The 24044-nt window shown below is 48.1% G+C and overlaps 2 protein-coding genes across 3 annotated transcripts in view; one reads left to right on the forward strand and one right to left on the reverse strand.

The window, feature by feature from the left end:
* Window positions 1–24044, reverse strand: part of DNAJB13 (DnaJ heat shock protein family (Hsp40) member B13) — a 35547-nt gene that overhangs the window by 4296 nt on the left and 7207 nt on the right. The window contains exons 4-8 of one of the 2 annotated variants that reach the window (XR_006736200.1): window positions 23671–23828; window positions 22544–22657; window positions 21323–21436; window positions 20624–20700; window positions 19833–19991 (exon numbers count right to left, since the gene is read on the reverse strand). Coding sequence is in view for 1 of the 2 variants with exons in the window: in XM_045555493.1 (XP_045411449.1) it covers window positions 19838–19991; window positions 20624–20700; window positions 21323–21436; window positions 22544–22657; window positions 23671–23828 (617 nt within the window). In the remaining variant the exon portion in view is untranslated. Of the gene's footprint in view, window positions 1–19668; window positions 19992–20623; window positions 20701–21322; window positions 21437–22543; window positions 22658–23670; window positions 23829–24044 lie in introns of those variants that run through there. The other variant, XM_045555493.1, reaches the window with a different exon arrangement.
* Window positions 9684–16435, forward strand: UCP2 (uncoupling protein 2). Its single transcript, XM_045555494.1, has 8 exons — window positions 9684–9801; window positions 10545–10701; window positions 13163–13386; window positions 13545–13755; window positions 14579–14773; window positions 14853–14954; window positions 15435–15615; window positions 15986–16435. Exons 3-8 carry the CDS (start codon window positions 13261–13263, stop codon window positions 16101–16103), a joined length of 933 nt encoding a protein of 310 aa, XP_045411450.1. The 5' UTR covers window positions 9684–9801; window positions 10545–10701; window positions 13163–13260; the 3' UTR covers window positions 16104–16435.

Here is a 24044-nt window from a genome sequence, read left to right on the forward strand (position 1 = left end):
AACAAAAACAGACTGGGTTCCTCTTGAGTTGTGCTTTGCAATTCCACTGTTTAGTTCTGAATTAAATGAGAAATTTTGTAGGAAAAGTGCTACACACAACCTTTGCAGAAAAGAAAGCTTTCAAAAACTCTTAACATTCCAGTAGAAAACTCTGTCTACAAGTCCTTAATTTTGTTCACTCATTCTAGGAATCCTAGGTGCTTCAACACTAGATATTTGCACTGAGGCCAGTTTTTCAAGTTTTTTTTTTACCATCTTAAATTCCACTTCCTACGAAGAATGTAATGTTTAGAGATGGCATCTTATCAGAAAGGAGAGAAGGTCACCTTCCTCACTTCTCACTGCTCATTTTCATTTGTGATAATTTTGTTACATAATTTGTTATTCATACTTTGTGTCTCTTTTTCTTTCTTGAAGTTAGCTTTGACCCAGTGTGGTGGCCTGCACCTATAGTACCAGCTATGCAGGAGGCTGGGGGAGGTGGGAGAAGGAACAGATCTCCTGAGCCCAGGCATTGCAGGTTGCAGTGAACCATGATTATGCCACTGCACTCCAGCCTGGGCAACAGTGAGACCCTGTCTCTAAAAAATGAAATAAAAATAAAATATTTTAAAAGTTAGCTATACCCTGCCAGTCACTAAAATGCATCCTGCTAATGCAGTATAATTTAGGCTTAAATTGTGTTCAAAGTGTGTTCCCATTTGCAGTGTGGGAAACATTCAGAATTATCTGGAGTCTTGATCATTCTGGCACATCCTAATACAACAAAGAGCTTTTTAGCAACAAGCACTCTATTTTTTTATCTTGAGACAATCTATATTTTTTATAATTCTAAGGATAAACTTGTAAGCTTTATGATCACTGTTAACATTTATAAGCAGTCATTATGAATATTATAATAGTGATTTTATATGTTAGTTTATCAAACATGTCTTTCTTTTTTTTTTTTTTGAGACAGAGTCTCGCTCAGTTGCCCAGGCTAGGGTGCCATGGTGTCAGCCTAGCTCACAGCAACCTCAAACTCCTGAGCTTATGCAATCCTTCTGCCTCAGCCTCCCGAGTCGCTGGGACTACAGGCATGTGCCACCATGCCCAGCTAATTTTTTTCTATATATATTTTTAGCTGTTCAGATCATTTCTTTCTATTTTTTTTTAGTAGAGATGGGGTCTCGCTCTTGCTCAGGCTGGTCTCGAACTCCTGACCTCAAACGATCTGCCTGCCTCATCCTCCCAGAGTTCTAGGATTACAGGCATGAGCCACTGCGCCCAGCCTATCCAACACGTATTGTTTGATTTTATATTTGCTACCTTCATTTTGGAGGATAATGGAAAGAGATTTAACTTTTAACTCTTCCTGTGAAAAGGCTCTTTGGCATTTAAAGTAGCAAGAGTATAAAACAATAAACATCCAGTATTGAGAGATATTAAAAATGCCTGTGGGTATCTATAAATTATGTTGTCAGTTGAACCTTGTTGAAAGTATGCAAATCAGCATAGTAGTATAAAATTTGACTTTGTTTTATAAGATCTCAACTCAGACTATATTCACTGACACCTCATGAGAAGCCTTGGAAAACATTCCTTTTTGTTTGTTTGTTTTTTAACCAATTTAGAATTTATTCAAAGTGCAACAACTCCTTAAAAAAATGTTAACACAGGCCGGGCGCGGTGGCTCACGCCTGTAATCCTAGCACTCTGGGAGGCCGAGGTGGGAGGATTGTTTGAACTCAGGAGTTCGAGACCAGCCTGAGCAAGAGCGAGACACCCCCCCCATCTCTACTAAAAATAGAAAGAAATTAGCCAAACAACTAAAAATAGAAAACATTAGCCGGGCATGGTGGCGCACGCCTGTCGTCCCAGCTACCTGGGAGGCTGAGGCAGGAGGATCGCTTGAGCCCAGGAGTTTGAGGTTGCTGTGAGCTAGGCTGATGCTGTGGCACTGTAGCCCAGGCAACAGAGTGAGACTGTGTCTCAAAAAAAAAAAAAAAAAGTTAACATGGTCCAATTTGCATTTTGTTCTTTTTCCTTTTTGGTAACAACTTTATTGAAATGAAATTTGCATACTATACAATTCATCTGTTTAAAGTGTATAATTCAGTGGTTTGTCGTATATTCACAGAGTTGCGCAACCATCACCACAATCAATTTTAGAACATTTTCATTGCCCCAAAACAAGTCCCCTTACCCTTGAGCTGTCATGCCCCAATGTTTCCACTCCATCCAGCCCTACTTTCTGTCTTTACAGATTTGCCTATTCTGGACATTTCATATAAATAGAAATATACAATATGTGGTCTTTTGTGATTGGATTCTTTTATTTAGCCTAATTTTTCAAGGTTCATCCATATTGTAGCATATATCAACCAATAACTCATTCCTTTTCATTGTTGAATAATATTCTATTGTTTGGATATACACATTTTGTCTATCCATTCAATAATTACTCATGAACATTGGAGTCATTTCCAGTTTTTGGCTTTTTTTTTTTTTGATACAAGGTCTCACTTTGTTGCCCAGGCTAGAGTGCAGTGGCTTGCTTCATCATAGCTCACTGCAACCTCAAAATCCTGGGCTCAAGCAATCCTCCTGCTTCTGTCTCCAGAGTAGTTAAGACTACAGGCACATGCCACCATGCCTGGATATTTTTTTTATTTTTTGTAGAGACAGGGTCTTGCCATGTTGCTTAGGCTGGTCTCGAACTCCTGGCCTCAAGAGATCTTCCTGCCTCAGCCTCCCCAACATTTTATTTTTTAAACAATGTTTATAGGTAGACTCTGCCACTCATTTTGTGTTTTTCTTGTCATAGGATATTTATGGAAAAAAAGAACTTTTTTTTTTCCATTTTGGTAGCAATGATTACCACATGCTGTCACCCTGATTTAAGAATTTTTGTTTAGTTGCTATATTTGTTATGGAAACCAAAAGGGGGCTTCAGCCTAGGTCCAGTTACTTGCTGCACAGATAGCCAATTATTGAGACAAGGAGGATTGCCAAGGAAGAAAGAAAATTTTAATGCCAAAGATGTCTGCGATTTTAAAGCAGAGAAATTCACAAGGGGCTACAGTGCATTTTGGCAGGATGTGTTGAAATTATCAAGGGATTACAGTCATGGGGCAGGTGGTGGGGACATTAACAAGGGGAAAATAACAAGGGTCTAGTCCATGGGGCAGGTTACTGAGGGATGGTGAGTCTTGGTAAGGAAGTCTACCCAGGAGCCTTCAGAATCTCAACTCCGTTGTCTTACAGAAAATTCACCATTTCTGGGAAACAACTCAAATAAATGGTCAAATAGAGAATTATTAAAAAACATATAGGAGGTCACTGAAATTTGTTCATAGAGCCAGTTACATACCAATTAATATAAACTTGAACTTGATGTTTATAAACCAAGGATTTTGATTTTAGCTTAGAATTACACATTAGAATCACTAAGGCTGTGTCTTCAGATCAAAACACTCCAGTGATAAACCTACTATATAGACATAATCCTAAACAAGCTAGATTTTAAATTATGCTAGCATAATATTAAAGATAATTGAATAATTTCAAAGGTTTTCTTGAGTCAGTGGTTCTTTTAGAATCTCAAATATTAATTAGAATAATTGGAATCACTTTTTAGATTTTTCAAGTTACCTTCTTTAACGTTATGAATATTACAGTGGTGATTTTATGTTAGTTTATTAAACATATATCTCATTTAATTTTATATGTTGTTACCTACATTGTGGAGGATAATGGAAAGAGATATAACTTTTCCTGTGAAAAGAGATCTTCCTGTGAAACTCCTTAAGAAATTTATGCCATATTATAATTTAGTTTAGTTCCACTGCAGGATAATTGTTTACTAGGTTAAAACTGTAACCTAATTGACATTAAGATATGTGACAAAGAATTTGAGAATGTTATAATGTAAATATTTTTGGTGATTTTTTTTGTTCTTTATAAAACTATACATGTGTTTAACTTCTATAATTATATATTTTCTTAAAACTGTTAGTATAATCATGTGTTCAGTACTATGGCTTATATGTGAGATTTAATACTTTGGAGGAGATTAACTGTGGCACAGTCAGTGCTGTGGTTGGGGTAAATATAGTAATGTTTAGTTTTCTATTTTTTCCTACATGAGGGAGAAACTAAATGTATGTTATAAATGTTTGTCTATATAAGAAAATGAACATATACTAATATCAAAATAATTTTTTTTTTTTTTTTGAGACAGAGTCTCGCTCAGTTGCCCAGGCTAGAGTGAGTGCCGTGGCGTCAGCCTAGCTCACAGCAACCTCAAACTCCTGGGCTTAAGCGATCCTACTGCCTCAGCCTCCCGAGTAGCTGGGACTACAGGCACGCGCCACCATGCCCGGCCAATTTTTTCTGTATATATTTTAGTTGGCCAGATAATTTCTTTCTATTTTTAGTAGAGATGAGGTCTCGCTCCTGCTCAGGCTGGTCTCGAACTCTTGACCTCGAGCGATCCACCTGCCTCGGGCTCCCAGAGTGCTAGGATTACAGGTGTGAGCCACCACGCCCGGCCCAAAATAATTTCTAATGACTGTGATTCACTCATTTATTCCACCAATAACTGTTATTGAATTATTATATGTTACTAGCGTTTTTCAGTAGATAACGTCTACAGTTTTTCAACTGGAAATTTTAAGTACTTTATTTGATCAGAGCTCTTTACTTTGATTTTTTTTTTTTTTTTTTTTTTTGAGACAGAGTGTCACTTTGTTGCCCGGGCTAGAGTGAGTGCCATGGCGTCAGCTTAGCTCACAGCAACCTCAAACTCCTGGGCTTCAGCGATCCTACTGCCTCAGCCTCCCGAGTAGCTGGGACTACAGGCATGCGCCACCATGCCCGGCTAATTTTTTCTATATGTATTTTTAGTTGTCCAGATAATTTATTTCTATTTTTTAGTAGAGACAGGGTCTCTCTCAGGCTGGTCTCGAACTCCTGACCTCGAGCGATCCACCCGCCTCGGCCTCCCAGAGGGCTAGGATTACAGGCGTGAGTACTTTGATTTTTTAATTCGCATTTCTAACAATGATCAGTGTTCTTTAATCTCATTTTCATTTGTTTTGTTTTATTAGCTTTACTTATTTTATTATTCATGTGTTAATGCTTTTAGCCGACTGTAATGATATATACCTAAATAAAAGATTGAACATTTGTAATTGTTGGCAGTGAACCCAGTTGTTCTTGGATTTAGGGCTTAAAGTATGGGAGTGATTTGCTGCTATATTTCCTTTGAGAAACAGTGGAGGAAAAAATGAAATTTAATAACAATAATAGATTTTAGGTAAAGCACTGCAAACTCATATGATCAATTCTAGTTTCTCATGTAAAAATGGAAAGACTAATCCTCTGATTTCCACTTGAAGACCTATCATGCTCTAAGAAGTTGGGGAGAATCTGCATTTTCAGAATTGTGAGCAAAATGTAAACTACTGTTATATTTATGCTTTATGAATTACACAATTAATTCATGTAAAGATGTACCTTTTAACTTCGCATTTTTCCAATTCAGCATTTAAAATGTAGGAGTTCTTATTTACCAACAAAGATTCATTAATAATTTTTAATTTAATTCTGTTACAGATGTTTAAAGTAATTCCATCAGGCTTTGTATTGCCATTTCCTCACCCCCTTGTTTTAGAAACCAAGAGGAAGAAGAACCTCAAAAAGCACATGGAAGTTAACAAACGTAGGTTCAATTTCATCTCTCAGGTGGGTTTAAAGATATTCAGTTTCATGTCGTTTTAAAACAAGTATGACCAAATTTCCTTGATTTCTTTTTAAAAATGCAATCAGATAATTTTATGTTTCCTTGGTGAGGGGAAGAGAATTAACATAGCCAATCTACTCAATATTTTTAGCAGAAACTACCAGAGACAACAGAAATGTTTACGTTTTTCTCATGTCGGTTTTTATCACTTGATGTTTTCAGTTTTCTCTTTCATTCTTGTGTCTTGTTTCATTTTCAGTGCTTCAAACACAGTTTTATTTAAAGATTTTAAAATTCCAAAACTAAGTACAGTGGATTATTTCCTGGTATGATATTAAAATTATACAACAAAAATCTATGAAACTTTGTCAATTTGATTATTGGCACATATGTTTACAAATAAACTGTTGTGTGTGTGTACATACACACATATATATACACACATACACACACAATTCAATGAAATAGATGTGAAACAAGTTTTTTAAATGCACTTATGTGTACTTATACATTCTCCAGTTTGTCCACAGGATATTTTATGACTTGGACAAGCTGCTTGCTAAAAATCCAGAGGTATGGTGTCTGTAAGTCTGTAGCATTGCTTTCATCTGCCTGGCTTCATCCAAAAAAAAAGAATTTTATTAACAGGATTTCTTTTTAAGGAATCCATGCTAAGTCCTGGTGATCTCTACTTCCCTTTTTAAGGGTCCATACATTATACTTTTAATAGTCTCTTGAATTTTGCCAAGGATAAAAAACAGGTATATAGTCTTTGGAATCCAGATTCTTTCCTGGGTTTTTTTTTTTTTTGAAGTTTCTTTAAAATTTATTTTTAAATTTCAGAATATTATGGGGATACAAACACTTTGGTTACATATAATGCCTTTGCACTGCCCAAGCCAGAGCTACAAGCGTACCTATCCCCCAGACTGTACACTCCACACCCATTAGTTGTGAATTTACCCATCCCCTCCACCCACCTCTCAGCTGCCTGGCACCCAATGAATGTTACTTCCATGTGTGCACATAACTGTTGGTCAGTTAGTACCAATTTGATGGGGAGTACATGTGGTTCTTGTTTTTCCATTCTTGTGATACTTCACTTCGAAGAATGGGCTCTAGCTGTATCCAGGATAATATAAGAGGTATTAATTCACCATTGTTTGCTGTGGCTGAGTATACTTCATGGTATACATATACCACATTTTATTAATCCACTCATGTATTCATGGGCACTTGGGTTGTTTCCATATCTTTGCAATTGTGAATTGTGCTGCTATAAACATTTGAGTGTAGATGTCTTTATTACAGAATGACTTTTTTTCCTTTGAGATTCTTCCTTGTTTTAACAGACAAGGTGATACTTTCATTTGCAGGCCTTTGGATCCACCCTATTCTTCATTTCCTCAAAGATCACTGACTGACAAGTTCAGCAGTCTCACCACAAATTTGTCAAGCATCATGGTAATCAGTTTATCACAGCCAGAGACAAAAGCTCCCATGCAAAAGCTAGACCAGCTAGTGGAAGGATGGGAGACTCCATATGCCAGAAATACTAATAATCTTCTTTGACTTGTTAGCTTCCACTCTACTTCTGCCAGGACTATGCACTGGGTGTGTTTTTCTTTCCTGCTATAATTATCCTGTCTCACTCCAGGTATGGACCCCTCAGCTGTTCCCTGACAATTCCTTCTTCTTGTAAAAACACACTCATGGTGCCAGCCAGATTGACCTGGTTTAAGTCAGGGCTCACCATTGTGTGACATTATGCAGGTGATTTAACCTCTTGTTAACAAATCCACAATGGGGGTTCACGTTGCTGGCTGCACAGAAAGCCAATTGCTGAGACAAGGATTGTCAAGGAAGGATTTATTACAGTGAACTCACCTACTGGGAGGGGAAGATAAGGACTGCCTCAAATCTGCTTCTCCTATTAACAGAGTCAGGGGGCTTTCTGGAGGTGACATGAATATTGCAGGAGAGGAGTGAGCATTACTACGTGTTTGCAGTGGAGTGCAGGGCACGCAAGAGCAGTGAGAAATCATGCTAGTACATAGGTCTGTCAACGGGAAAAAAAAGCCAAACTCTGTACAATAATTTTAAAGACATTTACTCTGAGCCAAATTTGAGGACCATGACCCAGAGCCACGCCAAAGAAGCCTTGAGCAAGTGGATTCGCTGTGGCTGGGTTACAGTTTGGTTTTATACATTTCAGAGAGACAGGGGTTACAGGTAAAGTCATAAATCAATATGTGGGAGGCATACATTGGTTTGGCCTGAAAAGGTGGGCCATCTCAAATTGGGAGACTTACAGGTTATAGGTGAGTGTAAAGATTCTTTGGCTTGTAATTGGTTAAAGACATGAAGCTTTGTCCAAAGGTTTGGAATGTTTTAACATAAGGAGCTGTTTATCAGAGATAAGCCACTGGACATATATTTGATGTGTAAATTGAGGACCTGCATGTTTATCTTGCATACCCTTAGGCCTGTTAATGAGTTACAAAGGATGTCTCCAAGAAGGGGGTGGGGCATGATGAGGCATGTCTGACCTCCCTCTTCCTGGCAGGCAATTTAGTTTTAGGATATTCCTTTGGCCACGAGGGGGTCCATTCAGTCAGCCGGTGGGCGTGGGGTGAGCCTTAAATTTTTATTTTAGTTCACTGGTCCCATGATTTAAAAATGGCACATTAAGTCCTAGGGTGGGGATTTTAGTGTTATAATGAGCTAAGGGTTAATATTGGTCATTCTTTCAGCCTTGTATGCCTGCTCAGTGGGTCCTTGGGCACAATCTGTGGTGGAGAATCGTTTATCTTGTCTTTTCCGTACAAACGGGTGGTGTAAGGCTTTGTGGTTATCTCCTGACTGTAAGGAGGCTCTGCCATTTCTGCAAAACTCAAAAAGGAATGCATCAGTGCAACAGAAAGTTACATAGTTCTGGTCAGCAAATCTTGCTGGTCTGGGAACTTGAAACATAAGAGAACTACCAAAAAAAAAAAAAAAACTATAAAAAAATGCTTTCTTGCTTATGGAGCCGGTTACACTCTTTGGGACTCTGGTTTTCTCAACTATAAAATGGAGGCTAACACCGGCCTTCTTTCTTCGACTCCCGAAATCCATGTGTTTGTCCCGGCCACGCGTCCCTGATCCCCACAGACCATCAGCCACTTAAGGACAAGCCAGGTCCCCTCCTCTCATCTCCTTTCTCTTCTCGGGGCTGTGCGCACAGCTGGCCTGGACCCTGCTCTGCCCTGCTCACTTGCGGGGCCCGGCCAGTATGCTAGTCCGTGTATGGGGGCAGGAGGCCATGCTTGGTGCCCGCGCCCCGCCCAGGAATGAAGTGGCCGGTCCCTAAGGACGAGGCCGGTGGGCGGCGGGAAAAGGCGGGAACCCCAGCTGCGCCCAGCGGCCGTTGCCGGTTGCCGGGCCACCTGCCGCTGCAAGTGCGGATTGGTTCCTTCCCTGGTAACGTGGCAGCTTTAGCCAATCGACAGAGAGGCCAGTGGGGATCGCGCGCTTTGTCCAGGCTGGCGGGTGGCTTGCTCAGTGCCGGGGTCGCGGGCTGGGCCCATAAAGGAGAGCGTGCGCTTATTCCCGGCCTGGGTTCTGAGACGCTGTTAGCGCCCTGGCTGCGAAGCAGAGGCGGGCGTGACCCTGGACAAAACTGCTTCCTTCTGGCCATCAGTCTTGCCATTCTCACAGTGGGGTTGGCACACCGGGAGAGTCCGTGAGGCAGAGGCGAGGAAGAGCGAGGGGGTGACCACCTAGGGAAACCAAGGGGTAAACGGGACGAATCGGTCCGCACGGAAATGGGAGAGGAGGAGGGCACAGAGAAACCGAGGCGGGGCGGTCCCTGCGGAAAGGCGGAGGCTCAGGGTCCAGTCACCCCACTTGGGAGCCGGCTGGCCCCGCCCCGCAGGCCCCGCCCCCGAGACCTAAGTCGCGCCACCGCCCGTACAGACCCCACTGCTAGCCCGGCCGGCCGCGCCTTCGGATCGAGCACCGTCCGCGCTTCCTCCACGCGCCCTCCGCCCGCCGCCACTCAGCCGCGCGCACGCTCGTGTTCTCCCTGCGGTCCGGTGAGTCCGGCCCCCGCGCCCACTACCCCAGCCACGCGGAGCTGCACGCTTCCCGCTCTTTAATTTCCCTTGTCTCCCAGCCTAGTTTGTACTTTTCCTCTCTGTCCATGGTTCTTTTTCTTTGTCTATCTTCTCTCACTCTTTCTCTCTCTTTTGTTCTTTCCCTCTCGCGTTCAATTAGCTGTAACTTGAGCCTCCACTCCCTCCCCTCGCCGCGATGCCCAGTCCCGCCTTGGGTGGGGGCCTTCGGCGCGTCAGTGATAATCGTAATGACCTTTCTCTCTCGGCCGGCGCCAGGCCTTGTGCCCCCTACGCCTCTCCTGGGGCCGTTTCTGCTGGGAGGTGACTTTGAGCTGCTCATTGTGGCCTCTGCAGGGCTCGCTCCCTGCCCCAACAAACTGCCCGAAGCTCGGTCTGGGCCCTAGCCGACTCCCAAATCTTTGTCCCCTCATGACCCCCTCACAACTCTCCCGCTCACCAAAGTCTGATGACTGCGATGGGGGATGCTTATCTAGAGTACTGAGCGTTGCAAAAGCAGAAGCCTGGAAGAGACCCAATTTGTGGTACTAAGCAGACAGGGGAGGGAGGACTCCTGGGTGAGATGGGCCCTCTTCCCCACCTCCCACCAAGGCCAGGACTGATTGGGCTTGTGTGTCTTGGTCACGTGCCCCTTTCCTTGCTGGAGTTGGTCTTTTAAGGTGGATTTCCCTTTCTAAACTCTCCTCCTTTGCCCTTTCCCACAGGACACATAGTATGACCATTAGGTGTTTCGTCTCCCAGCCATTTTCTATGGAAAACCAAGGGGATCGGGCCATGATAGCCACTGGCAGCTTTGAAGAATGGGACGCCTTTAGAGAAGCTTGATCTTATAGGCCTCAGCGTGAGACCTTACAAAGCCGGGTAAGAGTCCAGTCTAAGGGAGAGGTGTCTTACTGCCTCCTAGCCGTGTGGTCTAAGGGCAGGAGTCAGCAGGACATCGAGAAACATAGTCACCACCACCCCAGTGAAGTGGCTCTTCACAGTTCATCAAGCACTTTCATACATCCCTGGCCTTTAAGCTGACCCTTAACAAGCCAAGGATGGTGGTCCCCATTTTGTAAAGCAGGAACCTGAGGCCCAGGTGGAACCATGATTGGCGCCACACCAACCTGGGAGTCAGCAGCAGAGCTAGGACAGGAACCTGTGGTTCTAACTTAATATTGTTGACTCCAGCTTTTGATTGTACCTGGGACTGAGATTAGTAATCAGGTGTACTTTTGGGGCTCTGAAACTGGTCATTTGGGAACTATAAAATGTAGTTAACCTTCTCTAGCCCTGTGTTTTAATTAGCATGTGTGACCTTTGCCCCCATAGCCACCCCTCTGAAGGACCTGACTTTTTGCAAAATCAACGCAACATTCCAAGTGGCAACTGAGCCCCTATGCACTTGTCTTCAAGCTGGGCAACAGCTGGGTCTTAATCTTTGGCCTTCACAACACCCTGCAACCCAGCTCAAGTTCAGAACATGATAAACTCATGTTATCATATTTCTGATGCCCAAAGAAGGGACATCGTTTGCCTGACTTTCTCAGAACTGTTTACTTGGTGTGGGAGAGTTTGCTATTTAATTGGCGTGAGAGAACTTTCCTTTGTGAAAGGCCCTGCCCGTGCCTGGGGCTGAGAAAACAGCAGGAAAGAACTGAGGAGTTGGGTAGCAGTGTAATGCAGATATCATAAGTTTTGGATCCTATAGACATGGCTCTTACTAAGTTCCCTCAGCTAACAGGGAAATAAGGGCAGCCACCTCACAGGGCTGAGGATTAAGTGAGCTAACAAGAGTGCCCTGGGCAGTGGGGTGGGGAAAAGTGTGGAGCACCTCCTAGGGAAAGGGGTGTCAGATCAGCCAAGCTGGGGAGTCTGGAAGCACCTTCATCAGCCTGTTCTGCCATTTGAGCACATCTTCACGAAGCCTCAGGTGGGCCAGGCTCCAGGGAAATGAATAAGATCAGGTCTTGCCCTATGGGAGGTCCCAATGTAGTTGCTATGGTGAGTGTCCTCTTGATTTCCCTGTTTGCCGCAGCCATCTGGGGTGAGCAGCCCAGGAGGAAGAAGCTGGGTGAGCTGTTTGTTTCCTTGGGTCTCTGTATTCATAATTGATTCCTACCACAGCCTCCCTCCACTGGCCAGCTCTGCCCTCCTGAGCCTCAGCAACAGGGGCAGCCAATCAGGCTAGGCTCAGAGCAGCTGTTCCTATGAAGTCTGAGAAGTGAGCTCAGGGGAAGGAGCAGGTCGCCCTCCCCCACTGGGGTGCTGGGCTCACTTCCTCCCAGGGCAGTAGAGGATGCTGTTGTTCTCTAACTCTGAGGACAAAATGGAGGTCTTGGTTTCCTATATTACTCTTCATAGCTCTGACTTGCACCTCCCCATCCCTGCCTCTCTTGTGAAGGTGTGGATCCCCCTATGTTGGAGGGGAGGAAACCAGCCAAACAGTGAGAGCAGTTTTCACTGCGTCACATGGTAGGCCAAGAGAAATTGGCGCCTCGGTGTTTACTCTCCGCCCCGAGAATCACCCAGCATTATTTAAGACCCAGCTAAATGTTAACCTTGTCTAAGAAGTCTTTTCTGATCACCCACCCTTCCTTAACTCTCTCCCGATGGAATTAGTTGTTCCCTCCTCTGCATTTTGAGAGTATGTCCTGCAAGCCTCAAAGGCGGCTTGGATCACCTGCCCACCCCCTGTGCCTCACAGTAAGTCCCCTCTAGGGTAGATGTTGTCTCCTGTGTCTCAGTGAGCCAGTGCCCAGCAAAGCAATCTTGTTGAAAGAATAACTCTAGAGAGCCTGAGCTGTGTAGTGGCTGGGGAGAGAATTACTGATGAGCTGGGAGTCATCTTGTCCTTTCCTTTCCTTCTTGACTTAAATAATTCCAGACCCATGAGAGCTGCTCCTGCTTAGTAAGGCAGAACATGAGGCTGTGGGTCTGTGCCTGTCGGGTCATGGTGTGTCTGAAACCTTTCTCCACTTCTGTCAGCCTCCAGATAGGTCCAAAGAAGCAGGAATGTGGGCATAATCAGGGAAATCTGCACCCAGCAAAGGGCTGGTCTAGCGGCTGTTTGTGAGGCAGCACCAGGATTGCCCTGATCCAGACTCTCCTGCAGTGAAAGGGAAGAAGCCCTTCACAAAATGTGGACTCATCGAGCAGGAATTGCTTCTCTAGCCCCTACTTGAGTACTTCCAGAACTCACTCCTATTTTTCCTCATAGGGCCACTTTGAGTCCTGCTTGGGGACATGGTGATACCAGGGAAGGTGCGAGTGGGGGTGGTGAGCAGAGAGGGCCTGGAGACACTGTTGCTGATGGGGCTTCTCTCTCTACCCTTGTTAGACTCCGGCAGAGTTCCTCTATCTCATCTTGTTGCTGATTGAGGGTGCCCATTTCTCCAACTTTTCTCCATCTCCTGGAGGTAGCAGGAAATCAGCATCATGGTTGGGTTTAAGGCCACAGATGTACCCCCTACTGCCACCGTGAAGTTCCTAGGGGCTGGCACAGCCGCCTGCATTGCAGATCTCATCACCTTTCCCCTGGATACCGCCAAAGTCCGGCTGCAGGTGAGGGGATGAAGCCTGGGGGCCCTAATGGCATCTAGTCTACACAGGCTCCTCAAGGGCCAGTGAGGTATTTGGGACTGTAAACTTGGGAGCATTGGGATGGTAGGTGGGGAGGGCAACCTGCTTATCCCTATAATCGCCCTGTCTTGGCCTTGCAGATCCAAGGAGAAAGTCAGGGGCCAGTGCGTGCTGCGGCCAGCGCCCAGTACCGTGGTGTGCTGGGCACCATCCTGACCATGGTGCGCACTGAGGGGCCCCGCAGCCTCTATAATGGGCTGGTTGCTGGCCTGCAGCGCCAGATGAGCTTTGCCTCTGTCCGCATCGGCCTCTATGACTCTGTCAAGCAGTTCTACACCAAGGGTTCTGAGCGTGAGTATGAGGCTGCACCATAGGCACCTTGGTTCTTTTATTTCTTGGTGATGATCTTAATTCATTTGGCTGAATAGGCCCTTTAGGCCCCATGATCTCTGGGAGGATCAGAGGAACAGAGAACTGGAAGGGGCCCTTATTCTCCACATGATTCCTGAGCACCTAGGCTATACCAGGCTCTGAGCAGGGCATCATCCCATGATGTTCCCCACCACAACCTTGGCAAAAGGTGGTATCATTCCAGTGTTACAGATGAAGAGATGGAAGCTTGAAGGATGGCAGGGTGCAGGGGGCTTGGCCAAGGGCACACAATGGAAAGCCAGAAAACATACCCAGGACTCTTGCCTCCGAGGCCAACATTCTTCCATTTCACCTCCCTACCATGCCATGTCAACCCTGCATTTTACACATGAGGAAACTGAGAGCCCCAAACAAAAGGTTGACTTTCCCAACCTCACATGGCAGGAAAGATTAGATCTGGAATGAGAACCCAAGTCTTAAGAGTCCCAGTCCATCAGAAAGCTACTACTCTCTAGGCCTTAGTTTGCACATTTGTCAAATGGAAATGATTTTGATTTCTGAGGACTGTTAAGCAGGTTAAATGAAAATGTTTTATGAAAGAAAACACTAAGTCTCATTTTGGTTTTACTCTGCTATGTCCCTAGCAAGTAGACATTCACAGTAATATTTTGTTCATCATGAGTTCTTAAAACAAGAACTTGTCTGGACCCTATTAAAGGGAGGAGATTATAACGATGTGGTGGTTTGGGAAAGGAAAGATGAGGTACAGGCCAGCTCACTGACCCCCGTGGTTTGCTCACAGATGCCAGCATTTGGAGCCGCCTCCTGGCAGGCAGCACCACAGGTGCCCTGGCTGTGGCTGTGGCCCAGCCCACGGATGTGGTAAAGGTCCGGTTCCAAGCCCAGGCCCGGGCTGGAGGTGGTCGGAGATACCAAAGCACTGTCAATGCCTACAAGACCATCGCCCGAGAGGAAGGGTTCTGGGGACTCTGGAAAGGTGTGTACCAGTTGTTTTCCCTCCTATTTTCCTCCTCCCCCCTTCCCTGGTCTCACACAGGCTGTCCTTCCTCCTGTAGGGACCTCTCCCAACATTGCTCGTAATGCCATTGTCAATTGTGCTGAGCTGGTGACCTATGACCTCATCAAGGACACTCTCCTGAAGGCCAACCTCATGACAGGTGAGTTAGGTTAGATGATGCTGAGTCTCACCTTAACCCCCAGTCCAGGAGTGGATGTGGGAGTCTGGTTGACACCTGAAGACCACAGCCTTTCATCCTGTTTGCCTTTGCTTGGAGAGTGAGATTGTATCTCTCACTTGCCATATTGAAGCCAACCGGGATGGAGCTCCCACTTTGCACATCGAGGAACTGAGGTGGTGCTAGATTGGCAAAATGACTCTGAGGTCCTCAGAAGAGGTCCCAGCTGGAGTCTCTGACTTTTTTTTTTTTTTTTAAAGCCAGTCAAATTTAGCAGTGGGGGGTTGAATACCAACTTTAGTGACACTAATGTTAATAAGTTCTGATAACCCACTACCATCGGACCAGCTGAGTCTCTGACTCTTTAAAACCACAAGAACCCCTAGCTACTTAAGTAATTCTCTTCTCTTCTGGAATGGTGGGTGAGGAGGCTTGACAGCCTTGCCTGCTCCTCCTTGGCAGATGACCTCCCTTGCCACTTCACCTCCGCCTTTGGGGCGGGCTTCTGCACCACTGTCATTGCCTCCCCTGTCGACGTGGTCAAGACGAGATACATGAACTCTGCCCTGGGCCAGTACAGCAGCGCTGGCCACTGTGCCCTTACCATGCTTCAGAAGGAGGGGCCCCGAGCCTTCTACAAAGGGTGAGCCTCTGATCCACCCCACCCAAGTCCAGGTCTCCTGGCTACCCATATCTCACACAGGTGGGAGAGAACCACCTGGAAGTGAGTGGCAAACAAGCATCAAACTATTTATGATCCTGGTCCTAGTATTTCACCAGCATTCACTCATCCTCTTAATTCCTTCCTCCCAGAGTTGCTGTCATCACTGTTATAGATGTTAAAATGGAGCCTCAGAGGGGATTCTTGCTCCAAGCTACACAGCTGTGAAGCCCAGTTTATTGAGTTCTCACAGCCCTTTTTGGGACAGAACTGGGTTGGATTGGATGCCAGGCTCAGTGGAGGAAGCATGAGGTGGAAGTACCCCCTGTAACCTGTTTTTTCCCTCTCCTAGGTTCATGCCCTCCTTTCTCCGCTTGGGTTCCTGGAATGTGGTGATGTTTGTCACCTATGAGCAGCTGAAACGGGCCCTCACGGCTGCCTGCACTTCCCAGGAGGCTCCTCCCTTTTGAGCCTCTCCCGCTGCTGACCTGATCACCTCTGGCTTTGGCTCCAGCTCCAGCCGGGCCCTGCTTCCCTTTTCCTCCTTCCATCCTTCCCTTCCCTCTTTCCCCACCTCTTCCCTTCACTCCTTTTCCTACCACCTCCCTTCCCTCTCACCACATTCTCAGCTCCTCCCTACCTCATCTCCCCATTGTCTCAGCTCTGGTGGAGCTGACCCCATTTGATAGCATGGGAGGATCCCAAAACCTCAGTCCCTCAAAAAATCAGCCCACTCTTTGTCCTGCCCCCCAGCCCAGCCTGCATGTGCCCCATAAAGCAAGGTCAACCTTGGTGTCTCCTCCCTCTCTTGTAGTTGTTACCAGAGGTCTTGGTCCAATGGGCCCTTATGGCACCTGGTGGGCAGGGGAGGAACCACCTGACTTTGAAGGGGGGTGCGACCCACCTTCACCTCCAACATCCAGTCTGGGGCCCATGGAGGTCATCTATTCTAGACCATTTCTCTCCAACCCAGGCCCTGGGCTAAGATGGCAAGTGCAGGAGCAGCTGGAGAGACAGCAGTGGCTTTACTCTCACCTGCCTGCCCTTCCAGTCCTGCAGATGGCCCCAGGCTGTTTATCTGTGCAGTCGGAGTTCTCCTGTTTGCCCTGCGTCTCCTGAGGGTTTCAGAAGATTTAGAGGAACTTGGGAATCTTACATGCTGTGGACTTACTTGAATCCTTTTTACAAATGGGAAATCCACCTCTCCAAAGTCCCAGCCTAGTGAGAGCAAGTCAGGCTCTCCCCCCTCTACAGGCACACCCAGAAGAGGAAGTGTTACTGAACTGGGTGGGGCAGGTCCTGACTCAGCAGAGGTGGGGCTCAGGCTGCAGGGCCAACAGAACAGTGCCTGCCTGGGGATACTTTCTGCTGGAGCCTCACTCTCTGTGGGCCAGGGATCCTGAGGAGCTGACAGGCAGGGCTGGGGCTGCACGGGGGTCTCAGCCTCTCCGTGCCTGTTCTCACCAGCTGCCAGGAAAGCAGGAGGGCGGGGCAGGGCTACTACTGTTTCAAGGCGGGGGGCGAGGACTGTGAGGTCCCAAATCCTGAGGCATCTCGTATAGGGCTAGGCCCTTAGAATTAAGTCATCCAGCCTCATTTTGTAGGTGCCTGAAGAAGCTGAGGCCTGAGAAAGTCTTGTAGGCAAGAACACCCAGAAAGTCAGCAGCTGGACTAGGACTCAGACTCCTCCCTCGGCTCTGGACTCTTCCCCCAGGGACCAATGCTGGGGGTTCTTGGGGAAGCCTGTTTGGTAGCTGTGAGCCAGGCTCAGAGAACGTGACCTCCTCTTCCTCTAGCCTAAAGCAGCTGACACTATCGCTCTTTCCCCTCCTTATTAGCCCGTTGGTCAGAGCCTGAGGCCACATCCTTTGATGTTTAGATGAGGGGGCCAGGGTGTTAGACTGGTTCCTGGAGAAGGAACAAGGGCCCAGGATTCCTCAGCTTACTTCCCAGCTCCTCACAAATTGAGCTGAAGCCTCATAGTCCCCTCGTGGGACAGGGTGGGTGCCATGAGGCAGCAAGCCAGCGTGAGGTGCACACGCACCTTGCCAGGCTGTTCTCTGCTAGGCTGCAGGGAGTCAGCATAAATGGAAGACCTGGTCACTGCCTCATGGGCCTTTATGCTCATGTTAATCCATGAGGCAGGCAACGGGGGCACTTTGCTGCCCAACCATGTCTGTCAGCAGAGCTAAACAGGCTGGTAGGGGTGAGCAATCTATCAGCTTTGGGTCCCAGGCACTGGGATGGACACAAGGCCACCCGATTGTCATGGTGGTGGGCATGGTCTTGGGACAATGAGCTGGGAAAGGTGCTAAGAACCACTGGTAAACATACCAGCAGGCCTCAGTAATCCTGGTTATGGGTAGGTCACGCCTCTATAAAGTGGGCCTATGATGAGCCCTGCTAATGTGACTCACGGGGCGGCACTGGAGATCACTGAGGTCATAGAAATCTCACAAAGGGCTTCCATCAAGCCTGAGACCAGGCTTCCTTCAGAGCCTCTCCACAAGGAGCAGGCTTTCCTGCTGCCCTGGAGGAGACAGTTTGAGAGTTGACAGCACTAGCCCCACGCTCCCTCACCTGCCGGGGCTTGCTCAGAACACTGCGGTTACCGCTGCCCCTCTCCACCTGAGGCCTGGCTCAGGGCAAAGTCTGCTTTACTCCTCATCTGGTTTCTACAAAAGGCCTGTAAAATAGGGGTTGCAATCTTTAAAAACCTGAGGCTCAGAGAGGTGAAGTGATTTGCCCAAGGGCCCACAGCTGGTTAGTAGCACCCCTGGGATTTGCACAGGTGTGTCTGACTCCAAAGCCCACATAATTTTAACTACTCTGCTGAAATGCTTCCTAGAACCCTGGGCCCAGTCTTTATCTCAAGGTGTTTCTATTGCTGTATTCTCCATGATTTAAAAATGGCTGCCAAGTGCTACTGACCTCCATTGAAGAAAAAACCTAGGATGCCGTGGCTATTGCCTATAATCGTAGCACTTTGTGAGGCTGAAGTGGGAGGATTACTTGAGGCCAGGAATTTGAGACTAGTTCTGAGCAAGAGAGAGACCCCATCTCTACAAAAAATGGAAAAAAAGAGCCAGGCATGTTGGCGCATGCCAGCTCCTAGGGAGGCTGACATGGTGCTTTTGGGTGGTAGAATTCTAAGCAGCCTGGATGATATAGGGCCTTTCCTGGCACCTCTGAAGCTACTCTGCAGAGTAGCCACCAACTCCCCATAAGCCTGGACCTATCCTAGCCCAGACTCAGACTCGAGAGGGGAGCCTTCCCCCAGGCACAGAAAAGCAAACGCACTGCTGCTGACTTTGAGGAGGGAGGCGTGGTCTACACAGGCCCAGGTGGACCTGGAGGCTGGAACTCCTCCAAGCCACATTAGCAGCAGTGCTGTCACCTGAAATCTAAGCAGTGAGTTCACCAAGCACTTTCACATCAATGATCTCACTTAAATCTTCAAAACAAGGTTGTGAGGGGGCAGGGGTTATGAGCTCTGCTTTACTGACACGACAAGGGCAGTTACTGGTCCACGGAGTCAGTGGCAGGGCGGGGGCCAGAACTTGGGTTTCCTGCCTCCTAGGCCACCCTGCTTAGAGACAGCCCACTGAGGCCAGAGGGGTGGAAATCAGCTGCTTCCAGAGCTTATGTTCTTTGTGCTGCCTCTAATCTAAGCAGGGTGAGTCTGTGGCCTGAAGGCAAGTTGCCTTCAAGGTTAAGATGACAGCTTTGCCCCTGGGCCTGAGTGACCTGCACCAAATGTTTTCTTTTTGTGCTTTCATTTTCCTGTCTCTATAATGTGACCATATCACACTATAGAGACTGTCCTTTCTGTCATGAAAAGTCAGCAGAGCTGGAAACCCTTAGAGCCCCCACAGCCCTGCCCCACTCTACCAAGGTGGGAGCACAGAGACAACCCTCAGGGGCCTGCCTATGCCCACGAAGCCAGGACAGGGACCCAGGCACTCAGCTCTTTAGGCCCTGCTCTTCCCTCAGCCCCACAAGAAGGGCAGTATGAAACACGCTCCTGGGTGTGGCTGGAGCTTAGGAAATAGATTTTATTCTGTCAGTTTAAACCCCATGCCATCCCACCCTCAGGTCGCATCAGTGCAGCAGGCTGGTTCCCCTGCACACCCTGAGGCTCTGGGCGGGGTGTAAGGTCTAGCTAACCTCCTCCCACCCCCGCTCTAGCCCCAGCCCACCGCAGTCATGTCAGCAATGCCTGGCGCAGCATCTGCTTCTTCTGGGGTGTGAGCCGGGTGGGGAACTGGATGTCAAAGAAGATGAAGAGGTCTCCCTTCTTGGTGGGGTCCTCAGGCAATGGCATCCCCTCACCTGGCACCTTCTTGAAGTACTTGGGACTGAGACAGGAAGATGAAAGAAGGGAGCTTAGAGGGCACCTCAGAGCAGTACCTGAGCCGGTCCCTGCCACCCTTGCTCACATAACCCCAGCAAGGGAACTACAGCCTCCACCTGGAAGGGCTCCTGCCAGCCAGAACTGGGTGGGAGGGAGCGGAAGACTGGCTTGTTCCAAACAGCTTTCTCCCTCAAAAACCTGTTTACACTGAGTCTCTGATGGAGGATTCCAGAAATCTTGTTTTAGATACGGGAAACAGGGAGAGGAAGGAGGATGAGCAGACCCTGGGGTGGGGCAGAGGGCCTTTCTTGGAAAAGGACTTAGGGGATGATGCAACTCAGCACTCCAGTGGGAGGTCTGGAGGGTGGAGGCAACCGGGATAACCCAACACTGGGGGCCCCAGCCCCTGCAGCAGCTTGTGAAAATTAGAAAAGGCATTCGTTTTGCCAGGTGAATGTAGCCTGCAGCTAGGCCAGAGTGTGGGCTGCCTTCAGTCCTCTCTCGCCCCCTCAGCAGGGGGCCCTTGTGCTAGGCGCAGCCCGAACAACTGTACTGGGCAGACCTGTCTGACACTCCCCACTGTGTCCCAGACCAGCCCTGTTCTTGGCTTCTGGGGCCCACGGAAGCCGGACTCACTGCACAATGTCATTGATGGGGATGTTGAGCAGACGGTCATCTAGGGTCTTCACCTCCACGGTGCAGCAGGTGAGAGCCTGGGGACAGTTAGGGCCAAAGGTGGGAACAGGGAAGGTCATCATGGCTATCCCTATTTAGAAGGCAACGTATGAGCCTACTCGGTGCCAGTCCCTGAGCTGAGCAGCTCAGAGTCTGGCAAGTAAGACTGATGTTGACGTAAGTGTTATGATAGAGATGGAAGTAAAAGGGTCTGTGGGAGCCAAAGAGGAGCCCCTAACCCATTCTGGGGTCAGGCAGGAAGAGGTAGCAGTCGATGAGGGCTTATAGGGTGAGGTGGGTAGGCAGCGAGGCATGAAAATGCGCCACACGGGCAGGGCTAAGTGGCACAGGGCTGGAGTGCAGGGGATGAGGTCAGCAGTGGCCAGATGGCCTCAAATGCCATGCAAAGATGTCGAGGAGTGTGGCAGAGTCAGATAAGTGTGTACAAAGATCCCTGAGGAGAAGAGCCTGGAGGAGACAGGGAGGCAGGAGGGCCTGTCACACAGATCCAGGTGGTAGGATTTGATGAAGTGGAGGGAGATGTGGGGGGTGGAATCCACGGACAGCAGGTGGTTGGGGGAGGGGAGGCAAAGTCTAGGCCAGTGCAGGTGGGGCTCACTCTGGCGCCCCACCCCCTGCTCCTGCGCTTTGCCCACTCACCTTGCCCAAAGGGATGGGGTTCACAAAGAAGAGGTTGTCGTTCTCCCTTCGGAAGCAAGGATGTAGCTTCTCCTTTACAATGAAGATGATGTCAGCTGGGATGACGTTGGGGCCCTGAGCAGGGGAGGCCAAGAGGGTGACAAGGACTCATTGGCTGTGTGACCTTGGCCAATTTCCTGCCTCTACTTGTCTCCATGTCTTCATCTGTACAATGGGGAGATCAGACCAGGTTTTTGGGAAAGGCCTATTCAGTTTGGCCCCCATAGCCCCTGCTCTGAGAAGCCTACCCAGATGAATGCCCCCAGAGTCACTTCTCCTCTACTGAGCATGTCCCAGATAGATGCCCTCAGCTGGAGAGGGAGAGGCTTCCTCAGATGGCAGGCAGGACCCTGAGCTGGGCGTCAGACAATTGCCCGCAAGTCTCTGTCCTGCTGGTAACTCCAGGAGTGACACCCCTCACCAACTTCATTAAGTCACCAAAACGCTCCTGAGGTCTCTTCTGGGCATGCAGACAGAGGAATCAGACTGGCCCCTACCCCAGGGAGCTCCCAGGCTAGCAGGGAAAGAGACACACAGTGGATCCTCCCATGTCCAAGGCTGCGATAAAGGGAAGCCCAGAGGCTGGGGGCTCAGAGGAGGCGCTGACCCATGTGGGGAGGTCAGGGAAGGCTGCCAGGGGGAACACTGGAGCTGAGACTTGAGGGTGTTTTTGGAAGCAGATGTTTTACAGGTGAGAAGAGGGCATGAAGTACAGGCAGGGGAATACTCCATCACTCCTCAGGACTTAAAGACTCAGCATGCCTTGGTCAATAATTTTATGTTTTTATTTACATAATACTTATTAATAATTAAAATTATTATTAATAAATGGTTTCTGAGTAGCTCCTATACTTTTGCTTTATTCAGAGAAGCACTGAAGAAGAGCAGGAAGAGCACTGGGTTACGGCTGGGTTCTCCTCTCAGCTCTCCTGCCCTTGTCCTGAGCAAGTCCCATCCCTCTCCCAGCCTCGGGCCACCATCTGTGAAATGGGGATCCCCTCTCACAGAGGTACTGTGAGGCTCCTTGGAAGGAACATTAGGGATCATCTCACCCACTCTGCAGACTGGTCTCGCTACCAGCCCAGGGCTCACAGAGCAGGAAAAAGTATTGGCTCCTTTCCCCTCAGTCTTCCCACCACCTGAGCCCAGATGACAACCTTAGTCAGCTTCTTTCCCTCTCACCTGGTCCCCTTCCTTCTCAAAGGTAATACGCGTGCCCTGCCTCCAACCAGGCTTCACATCGATAGTCAGAATCTTGTCCTTGATGGTGGAGGAGTACCCGTCCTCGTTCAGCACCTGCAACAAGGTGGCAGGTGAGGGAAAGGTTTGCTCAGATTTCCATGAGCACCCAGTTGGCCTTTGCACACATGAATGGTACACTTAGGGTTTGTACTTGGGCTCAATTCTCTAACAATGGGAAGGACCAGCTTGAGCCATTCCATTCCCATCCTACTGCCATGGGAACCGAGAACTTATGATTCCAGGATAGCAGGGCATGCCGTGGGGCTGGGACTGAAGCCTGGGATGCCAAGCAGTTAGCATGAATTGATCAAATGCACAACTCAAGTCCTGACCACAAACAGATACACAGTGAAAATATACCCAGTCCCTCTCCAAATCCCAGAGGCCTGGCCCTGAGCCTCTAACAGGTCTCTTAATCCCAAAGGGAGAAAGACCATGGAAGTCAACATTTCTGAGCCTCATCCCATCCTTCCCCTGTTATGTCATCCATCCATTCCCCAATTGCACATGCAAATGGGTGCATCTGTGGAAAGCATGGCCATGTCGGCATCTCCTCTGCTGGGCAAAGGTGCAGGAGCCTTGCTCTTGTACCAGGTACAGGGCTGAGCCAGAGCACAGGGCCATGCCAAGGAATGAACTCTGGGGCACTGAGGGTCTTCCTCAGCCAGTCACCCTTCATGCCCATACTGCTCCCTCTAATTCAGGAGGTGTACGCTCTGATGAAATCCTGCAGGTATGGTGGTGTAACGTCCAGGGCAGAATTCACAGGGGACTCCTCCCATTCAGAGCCCTGCCACTTCCCACAGGGATGAGGCTTACGGAGAAAGAGAAAGGAGATGATCTGGTCCCGTTTAGGAAGGCTGCAGGGGGGACTAGACTAATAGTCCCTCAATTGTCCCTTCCAAATTTCAGATTCTAGAATTCTAAGATCCTAGTTCTCTGAATCTAAGATTCCAAATTCTACCAGAGATCATCCCTGAGCCCTCCAGTTAGGGTAAGGGAGGAAGTGACTGGTGGGGTTGCAGGGGTAGCTGACGGCTCCCAGTAGGAGCAAGCCAAGTACTCACCCTTCGTGAGATCTTAATTTTTTTGGTGCAGCCAAAGAATAAGTCCTCCAGGGACAGGTAGAGGTCCCGTTCAATTGCAGGGTCCTGCTTCTTGACCCCTCGGCCCCGGAGCCCCCCAAAGTTCAAATCCACCTCACCTCCTTCTGCATCAAAAAACTCTGCAGGAGGCAGGGAGAGGAGAAAGAGGAATTGTGTTCAGAGACTCAGATTCACAGTGTCTGTCTGTCTGTCTGTCTCTCACGCACACGCCCGCCCCCCACTCCGCCCCGACCTCTTCAGTGCCTCTAGTGCAATGCCCGGCATCCCATAACCACCTCTCACACTCAGACTGTTTGGCCAGGCTAAAAAGCTGTCCTCAATTGCAGATCCAGTGT

The sequence above is a fragment of the Lemur catta genome, chromosome 7, assembly GCF_020740605.2.
Source record: "Lemur catta isolate mLemCat1 chromosome 7, mLemCat1.pri, whole genome shotgun sequence".
Classification (NCBI taxonomy): domain Eukaryota; kingdom Metazoa; phylum Chordata; class Mammalia; order Primates; family Lemuridae; genus Lemur; species Lemur catta.